At 38.2% G+C, this 9,546-nt stretch overlaps 1 protein-coding gene across 1 annotated transcript in view; it reads right to left on the reverse strand.

Annotated features, from left to right (window-relative positions):
- Positions 1-9,327, reverse strand: part of LOC124162896 — a 108,636-nt gene extending 99,309 nt beyond the window's left edge. The window contains exon 1 of the mRNA XM_046539595.1: positions 9,096-9,327. Coding sequence (XP_046395551.1) covers positions 9,096-9,106 — 11 coding nt within the window. The 5' untranslated portion in view covers positions 9,107-9,327. The remainder of the gene's footprint in view (positions 1-9,095) is intronic.
- Positions 9,328-9,546: the final 219 nt, after the last annotated feature.

Genomic DNA, 9,546 nt, shown 5'->3' on the forward strand with positions numbered 1-9,546 from the left:
ATCATCTTTAGGCAATTGCCTGGTTTTTCACCAAAATATAATATTAATAGCCCCATCATTTTGCCACAGAAACTTCAACACCTCATACGTCACCATCCAACTCCAAGCTAGTTTCATTTGACCTAAAAAATCTATTTACTTCTGTACCTGTACAAACAACTTTGTTACTTATTGAGAGACCACAATATTAAAATCAGTGTGTCTTGTGAACTTCATTGTCTAATGGAACAGAGTGCCAGCCAAAATTATATTTTGTACAATAAGAATATTTATCACCAAAGAGACGACCTTGCGATGAGGTATTCCCTTTTACCTGTAATAGCCGAAATATTTACGGACAATTCAAAACGCCAATTATTTGATTCGGGCATTCTATCTCATCTAACATCTTCTGGTACCGCTAGGTATGTTGACTACATCATTTGCCGCTGGACCGGAATTGTCAGACAAGTAGATAATTTTCTGAAGCTTTTAAATCCTCGACATCCTAATATTACCTTCGTAGCAGAAATAGAATCCAAAAAGCACCTAAACTTTCTCGATCTCTCCATATCCATAGTTGATGACAAACATGAATTTGGTTTATACAGAAACCCTTGTTATGGTGATACAATCATTCCGAGTTATTGATGCCATCCGACCTCCCAAAAGTTATCCTCCTTCCATTCTATGTTACATAGATTGGTCAATATACCTTTAAAAGCAGTCAACTTCAATTGTGAACTTTCCACAATGAAATCAATTGCAATTTCAAATGGCTACAGCTTTAATACTTAAACTAAAATCCTTCAGAGAAAGTTGAAAACGCGAGCTATTTCACAGCTTTGCTCCCTTCCCCCATCACAGAGAATTCTAAAAATTGGTGACGGTCATTTTTTGTGGGAGACCTTTCCAACAGGCTTGCAAACAAATTCCCCAAAAATAAATTCAATGTTTCTTTTTACAACCCTTGCACTCTCGGTGAAGTTCTGTGTCGTAACAAAGACAAAATAGAACCCATCCATCAATCCGGCATTTACAAAGTTAATTGTGAATCATGCCACTTGAGTTTCATTGGTCGAACAGGCAGAAGTTTTATTATGAGAATGAAAGAACATAGAAGGTGCAGGAAACTGGGATGAAACCTCACTTATCGCCAAACATTTGGTACAGACTTTTCATTCTTGTCATTTTCAACCAGAATTTTCTCCACCCCTTCAGTAACGGCACAAGGCTTGATGTTTTAGAGCAGTTTGAAATAGTACAAATTTATACAAATATTCTTATTAGATATTAGATGTTCCCGTGGACATGCCCCGTTAAGACGGTCTAAGGCTCCGCTACGCGGTGTCATAAAACGTCCGTTTTCGCAGTAAAATCCTTAGGGTGAGGGATCGGAGAGTAAAGAAGGTGTTAGTCTCAGCTGGTATCTTTCTGGTAGGTCTTTTGTATGATTCCCGGGAAAACAAGTCACTTTTTCGAAGTGTGAACGCTTTTAATAGAAGCATGGTCTTCGATCGTATCCAAAGAAAACGAAATGAACTTCAATGAAACGTGCACTCACCTCGGCAAAAATACTTCCACTGCCTTCACCACAGACCATTTGAGAATCGGTGTCTTGAAGCAAAACATAAAAACGGTGAATGCTGAGCGTTAAAACCCATACAGTTTCAATAACATTACCGCGTCGCGGCTAATCCAACTCCCGACGCGCGCAGACGAACCCTGCCGCACGATCGATAAATCAATGTAATTTTCGGCGTCGCAAACTTATTTCCAAGATAACTGCATAAACACCTAAAAAATCTTCAAATAATGCTCTCATATAAGTTACTTCGCGTGACTTTGCCGAAAAATCATTTGAAACTCTACCTCAATGTAGAACTTTGTCGCAAAACAGTATCCGCCATTTTGTAACTGCACGGTAACAATTTATCGATGATATTCTTAAAGATTACGGAAAATTAAAGAAAGAAAACCATGCCAACAGATTATGTGGTTTTTTATTCTGCATGAATCCACCTACAGCTTCACCTTCTACTTACTTTGGAAGATTTTCAGAGAAAATTGAAGACGGGCGTTTTTATGGAACGTTGCTCACGTTTAAGCCTGGGTGTCTCAGAATCGGGTAGGATCTTTGTAAAATTAAGTGCATATCCTTAAATTTCAATTAGTTTTGAGTATACCTGCGAAGTTTCAAGTTTATAACTCAAAAAAAGTCATTTTGTAATTTTGTCCGGCTTTTTCCGATTTCCGCCCACTGTGCGATATCCAACGGTCAAATTTGAATCAAAATATTTGCATCAAAATTTGATGCAACTAACGCGCACCCTATCCCACGGTCAAAATTTCATCCAACTGGCTTTTGGTACTATCATTTGTACAAAACACCGTTTTGTCCAAATGGATAGGGCAGGTTCTAAATTTTCATCCAATAGGATGAAACCAACCATTCACTGGGCCCTTGACAAAAAAGCATCGCCAAGCGCTGACACAGAGGCCACATAGGTGAAGCCGGTGTCCCACGGTCAAATTTGCATCAAAATATTTGTCCAAAAATTTTGATGCAAATTGCAAATATTTTGATGCAACTGGACGGGGGTGTCCCACGATGCATATCATTTGGACGAAAAGGAAAAGGAAAAAGACGATATTTATGTAAACAAATTTGGAAGCTTATGGAAGTGAAGGATTCTGTCTTTTTTAGCAGGCGAAATTGTCTGAACAGGCCTCTTGAACATTAAAGAGGCGAAAAAAAGAAAACAGAAGGAATGCTGAACTTGGCCTTGGCTGGAAAGGGGGTATGAAAGCGTTGGAATAAGCATGCTAAACATGATGGAGAAGGAGTTGGTCGCCGATGTTCCCGTATATTATCGATAATAATTGACGATCAGTGAGGATATTTGCATGTCCCTTATTAGCAAGGCTGAGGGCAGAATAAAACGGCAGGATACAAACGTGAGGCAGTTTATTCCCGCGGTGAAAATATTATTAATAATTAGATGGATATTGTGGTTGAGAAGATGTTATGAATAGTGCTGTAAACGTGCATTTAAATCAAATTTTTCCTCTCCTAATCTAGCAGTTGCTAAAGACCAATTTTTGCTCATTTTTACTTTTAGGACCACACCAGGCGATGAAATAGACGATCACGAACGTATATATATATTCGGAATACTGTTTTGTGAATTCACTTCGCGGTATGGTGACATTATAAATTCAAAACTAAACCATTTAGTATTCAATACAGTACTAATGAAAAAACTCAACCGGTTTCGATATTTTCAGGTATTTATCTAGAGGTTTACGATAACTCTAATGACCTGAAAAGAAGGAAACCGGTTGGGTTTTTAATGCATACTGTGTGGAATACAACAAAGTTTGCAAATGAGCATTTTAATTAATAAAATATATATTATGGACACAAAAATAAACTTTGTTGTATTCCACACAGTATGCATTAAAAACCCAATTGGTTTCCTTCTTTTCAGGTCTTTAGCGTTAATTGTATTGTATTCGATCGCTTCTCAGAACGACTTCAATCGCGTTTTGGTAATCTATTGAAGTAAATACGATAGGCTGCATGCTCTGCTAATGGGAAAATCCACTACCGGCTTCCCTTTCTTTCAATCCGAAGTGGCAAGAGACCCGTTTCCCGAACACATGCCGGACCTTAGGGACGTGGGAAGTCCTTAGTCGGGACCTTTTGTTATCTTAACTTGGTGCACCACCCAACTTGAGTTTATTGCTTTCCTAGGGGCGGTCTGACCTGTAATTGAAGCTTCACGTGTTAATAGATGAGGTCTTTACCCTCCACCCGCCTTCTTTTTGGACGGGTTGTATTGCAGGTCCGCCGCTAGCATGCATTTTCGCACAAAATCTAAACATTTCACATTCTCTTTACGGGGTCCAACCCTACCCCTACAAGTTATCTGGGGGAATGGCCACATTTCCATGGCTCTTCTTTTTAACTCCGTTCAAATAGCGCTCAAAACATTTTGGTACCCTTCTGTTTCTCCTTTTCTGTCGATTTGAACGCATACCCATTACTAATTGAGAAGTCCTATTTTGGCCACAGTTTTTGTGTTTAACAGTGATCTCACAAAGAAGTTATAGTGTTGTGATAACTAAAAAAATGTGATTCAGTAATTTATTAGTTCCTGACAACCACATAAATAAGGATTATTGAGCAGGTATACTATGTTTCATTTATTTCCGTTTCTAGTTTCCGTTTTTTTAAATTGGTCTGAGACGAGGCACGCACTATTTTTCATATTTTCCCTTCTATTTTATATTTAAACTTTGTAGAAAGAGGACTGTAGTGTAGCTTTTTACAAACCTGTGTTATTGTTGACTGTCAAAAATTTCATGGACATTTACGCGGCGAGAACTGCACGGAAAAATGCTGGAGAAAAAAGAGAAAACCATAGTTGCTCGAAAAAGGAATTTGAATGCATATCTAGGGGGTTGTTTCAGATTACACGGAGATGAAATGCAAAACTTGAGCTTATTAATTTTTTGAACATGAAATTTTTTTATTCTGACGAGAGAAGATGGCGAGCTAGTTCACGATCAATCTCTTTTTTTAGAGGAATGGCAACTGGTTGAACAAAATTGTTGATTTCCCTGATGTATTTCGCAACCTTCCAAGCACCTCGGGTTCGTATTTTCCTAGTATTTTAATGGTGACATGGGGTCCCCTGGGATATTGTTCTAGTAGTCTCATTTTTTAACAGGTACATCCGATATACAAAGGGGTAGGCCAAGTAAACAATTCACTGACGTTACTACGCGCTCCAAAATTAGGAAAACGAAGCTGCTTGAAGTCAAGTAATTTGCAGGAGTAGAAGAAGAGTTAATCTTTCAATTCTCAACAATTTTGAGATCTCTGTCTTGCGGATTATTGATTGATCCGGTAAAATTTAAGAAGTTCTGCTTAGATACAGCGTAAAATTTTGTGAGACATTATGTATGGTTTTACATGCCACCCACGGAGCACAAAGTGCATACATGGTGCAGATGTAATCGAGTCGGCTCTTCTTCCTAATGGAGAACTGTCGGAGGAAGCCCAGGAATCTCGCCATAAAGATATTAGAAAATACCGCGAGCATTACGCGAGAAAAATATCTCGAATTCATACGAATGAGAATATTTTCCGGTGACTGATCCTGACATCGGACCCTTTTATTAGCACATGAGGAACTGACTGAACAAATGTCGGGGCCTTAAAGATCTTTCGCAGGAGGTACGTGATCTTGGTCTTGCTAGAGTCTCAAAACTCTGCGAGCGAATGCGAAGAGAGGGATGGGTGGGATTGGGAAGAATCTGATGATGAATAATTATAATACATAATCCGTAAAGTAATAAATCATTAACCATGCTTATATGAGAATAAAAGAGTCACTTAAATACTATTTTGACATTTATTTAAAAATTACTTTTAGTCCATACAGAAGAACCTTACGAAATCTGGAAATCGCACCTCTTTAACGTAAGTCAATGAACCCAACAACCCTCTTTTTAGCCTTTTTTATTTATTGACTAATTTCAAAGATCATTAACTCATACTTCATAACTAATTATCATTTATTTTCATGTTTTATCATGATTTGCGTTCGTCTATGCAGTCAGCGTTACGATTAGCCATATAATAAGTTAAAGTTCCACGTATCGCCTAAAATAATATTTTTTCGCAAAAATAACTGCAGAAATGAAAGTAGCATGCCAAAAAACGTGTAAAGAGCAATTTTCAAAGACATCCAAAGAAAATATGATTTTGGTCAAACTTTTACGTGATCCGGGCCTTTGTGCGCCGCCTCTCCTATGCTCTCTCAGGCCGATGTAAACATCGTTTTCCCTTCCTTCGATGCTTGGGGGACTGACAGAGTTTGAAGACGGGGAGCGGGAAGGAAAGCGGATAGGCGAGGTGACCTTGAAGAAAAAGACCCTCTCGCCTCTGGCTAGCTACTCTCGTGCCACCTTCCTGCTTTTTGAGAATTAAAACTGTCGATACGATTTCCTCCTATGCCGTGAGCCCTCTATAATATACTTACTCTATGGTTCATATGAGAGCCAATGTGCGAGTCTATGAAAAGTGAGAATTTCACAGCTGATAAAATTTAATGAAATTTATTTAATTTAAATGTGCGTATTGTGGTTCTATTATAAATTTAGTTAATAATTTCTAATATAAATTTAGTCTATAGTTTTCTCGTTGAAACAGCCCTAAAACAAAAAAAATCCTCTAAAATGACCTTTTCGAATAACCCCATGAAAAGTGAGAATTTCACAGGTTACAAAATTTGCTTTTGAGACCACTATAGCCCTAACGCAACTATTGCAAAAAGCAAAAAAGCATCAGGTCAAGAGCGTACCCAGGATCATAACTGAAGGGGGGGGGGGCAAGCCATGGTCTATGGAGAGGCAAGCCAAGTTGTGACATTTTAGCATTGAAAAGGTAATGAAACCAACATTTTAAGAATTATAACAGCGCTTTCTAAGTTTATGAGATTATTTCCTTGAAAAAATAGTTTTATTTTATACATATCATTTTTCGTGAGTTTAAAGAAAATTTGCTGAATACTTTCGTTTCAATTCAGTACTGATTTTGCTGCAAGACTTTTCCAATTTTTGGAAAAAATTGGAAAAGTCTTGCAGCAAAGTCTTGCAGCAGTCTTGCCCCCCCCCTCGCTGAGTACGCCTATGCATCAGGTTCTCTTTAATCTTCTGACAACTTCCGTTTATTTATTATTATATAATCTTTTTGCACTGAGTGCGTTGTAAGCAAAGCAAATAATGAAAACGCATAATTTTATAATTGCTAAATATTTGGCTCAACTATTCTTAGTATTTTTTTATTACACCTTTCGTTGTGGGGGCCCCCTAAGCTCGGGGTCCTCGGCGATTGCCGACCAGCCGACATGGCCAGGCTGCCTGGCTGATGATGATGATGAATTTTATCTGTCAGTAAGTACGTGGAATAGGACATGACAAGGTCCAAGAACATTTGTTTACAATTAATTGGGAGTCCAAGTCTGAAAGCTTGAAAAGAAGACCTTTATATTTGTAAAAAGTAACCTGTTATGCTAAATGTATGAATATAAAGCAAGTTTCTTCCGTTGTAATGTAGTTTTAAATCAACCAAACCATGAAAATATTTTTAAAGACAAGTCAATTCAAACGTGTATGTGCAATTTAAGTTTTCAAAACAGAAAAGTAAATTGCAATTTCATTTATGTTGTTTATAAGTAATTGTCTGAATTATTTTTCTGTTATAACTGTATTTATCTTTTGAAATTCGTGCGAATATTTCAAACTCACAATTTTATGCACACGTGATTTTTAAAACGACAATGGAAGTACTCGGAAATCTCTAATCACATTTTTAGAAACCATTTTTCAACTTAATTCTCAGTTTAGAATCTAATATAGAAAATGCGTAATAGTGACTTTGTATTCAAATTTTAAGAGTAAAAAAATAACCCAAAATTTAGGAAAATAAGCTTAATAACAGTATTTGGCCATGTAATTTTTCAATTTTTAGCGCAGTTGTAATACCCATTAAAGTACTTGACTTTTATTGGAGAACCAATAATTCCAGCCCGAGAGATCATTTCAGTGAAGTATATAAAACTTGTCATGCCATCTTGAAAATTTCAAAGCATTGAAAGGAGTTTCCAGCATCTGCCTGGATCAAAAATTTAAAAATGTTGCTTTGATATTAACTTACGGCTTACTTTTTTTAAAATTTTATACTGCTTAAATTTTTATACTTGAGATGGGGGAAAATATTGACCAGTTTAATTTTATTTACCATTAAATTTCAAGATGACAGCAATATTGAAATAAGTACCTACTTGCAGTTTCCCTCGACTATAAAATTTATTACGCCCTAGATTTCAAAGTTACTACATCATCTTCAAGGCATTTAAATGTATTAACATTCAATTAATTTTATAATGATAGAATATTGCAAGTATTTTTTCAATATATAATTCAAATATTAACTTGCAATTTTCCGAAGTTATAAAATTTATTACGACCTAGGTTTCAATGTTACTACATCATACTGAAAGTGTTCAAAAGTAGCTTAGTTCTTAGTAAATTTTAAACGTGGAAAATTGCAAGTATTTATTTCAATATGGAAAAATTCCACTACATCACGCTTGAATCTTCGGATTTTATATGACTGCATTTTTAAATCGGTGATACGATACGAAGAATTACAAAATACGACCGATTGAGCGGTAGTGAGGCGTTCTTTTAAAGTACGCCAATGGACCTAATTTGGCGAGATTGGGATTATAAAGTTCCATGTACCAGGGGCGCAGCTAGGAATTAAGGCTGGGGGGGGGGGGGGGAGGTTTAGGTGCAACAAATACAGGGGTGTGTGTAGGTATGGAATACCCCCCAGGATAAGCGGTAGGTGCGAGATTAATAAATTGCAGAATTTTTAGATAAACGGTTCAAAATGGTGAGTTTTACGGCTTTCTGAGGGATATTTTATTAATACTTACACTAGTATATTAGTAATATCAATCCAATTAAGTAAAATGGGTTAAACTTAAAAATTCCTCTCAGGTCTGTGGGAGGTTTTATCCCCCAAACCCCCACCCGTCCCGTTGCTCCACTGCAATGTTCCATCTAATCCACGTCATACATTGGATATTTGCAAAGGAATACAGTGTCAAGTTACTCTTGAAATTAAATGCAGTCAATTATGACAAAAGGTATCCATAGAAGTACGCCTTTAAGAAACAATAAACAAAATTCGATGTGAACAAAGTTACGTTTACCAAGTGTAAAAACATGGGAACAAACGAGGGTAAAACTTTCCGGCCTTGTTGGAAAAAACTCTTTTACAGGAAAACGCTTACACAAAAAGGGGGGCGTGAAAAAACCGGCCAAATCCTGCTGAGAAATAGCTAATGTAAGTGTAAGTGTAAGAAATAGTAATTCAGTGCGGAGGTTCTAACGAGATCCCGAATGGTCCGCGTGATCAAGGGCCCTTGGAAGTGCTCATTGGCGCGGAAAAGATTAAAGTTTAATCATTAAACACGTCCATACGCCCGGTTCGCTGAGAGAGAGGGGATCTAGTGCGGGTGGGACTGACTTACGCGGCTTTCATCTTGGTCGTCTTTCGTCCGACGTGGGTCCAGGCAGGAGGTGCGTTCGCAATGAGGAGATGGATGGAGACGGGTGAGACCTTGTTGCGGAGCCGTGGAAAGACTGGGCGAGGTGTGGAGTGCTCGCGGAGGCTGTGGCTTTTATATGGGCTCGCGTGACCGTCGGAGGAGGGGGTGGTAGGGATGGGATAGGAAGGGGAAGAGTGATGGTCGGGGTAGTCCCAGCTCTTGTGCTCCTACTTTCCCCTCTGGTCATGGGCCGAGAGCGCGTGTCACCTCGCCACCCTCTTAGATGCGAATGATGAAGGGGGCTCACTATGGCAGGGCCTGAGCTAGGAGTTTTGCTAGGGGGGCAAAGATCAGTTAGCCGCCCCCTCCCCTGATCCCCCCTCGCTCCCTTCCTAGACTCACCACTAAAATATAATATAGGGTGAGCAATGCT

The sequence above is a fragment of the Ischnura elegans genome, chromosome 7, assembly GCF_921293095.1.
Source record: "Ischnura elegans chromosome 7, ioIscEleg1.1, whole genome shotgun sequence".
In the NCBI taxonomy this organism is placed as follows: Eukaryota; Metazoa; Arthropoda; class Insecta; order Odonata; family Coenagrionidae; genus Ischnura; species Ischnura elegans.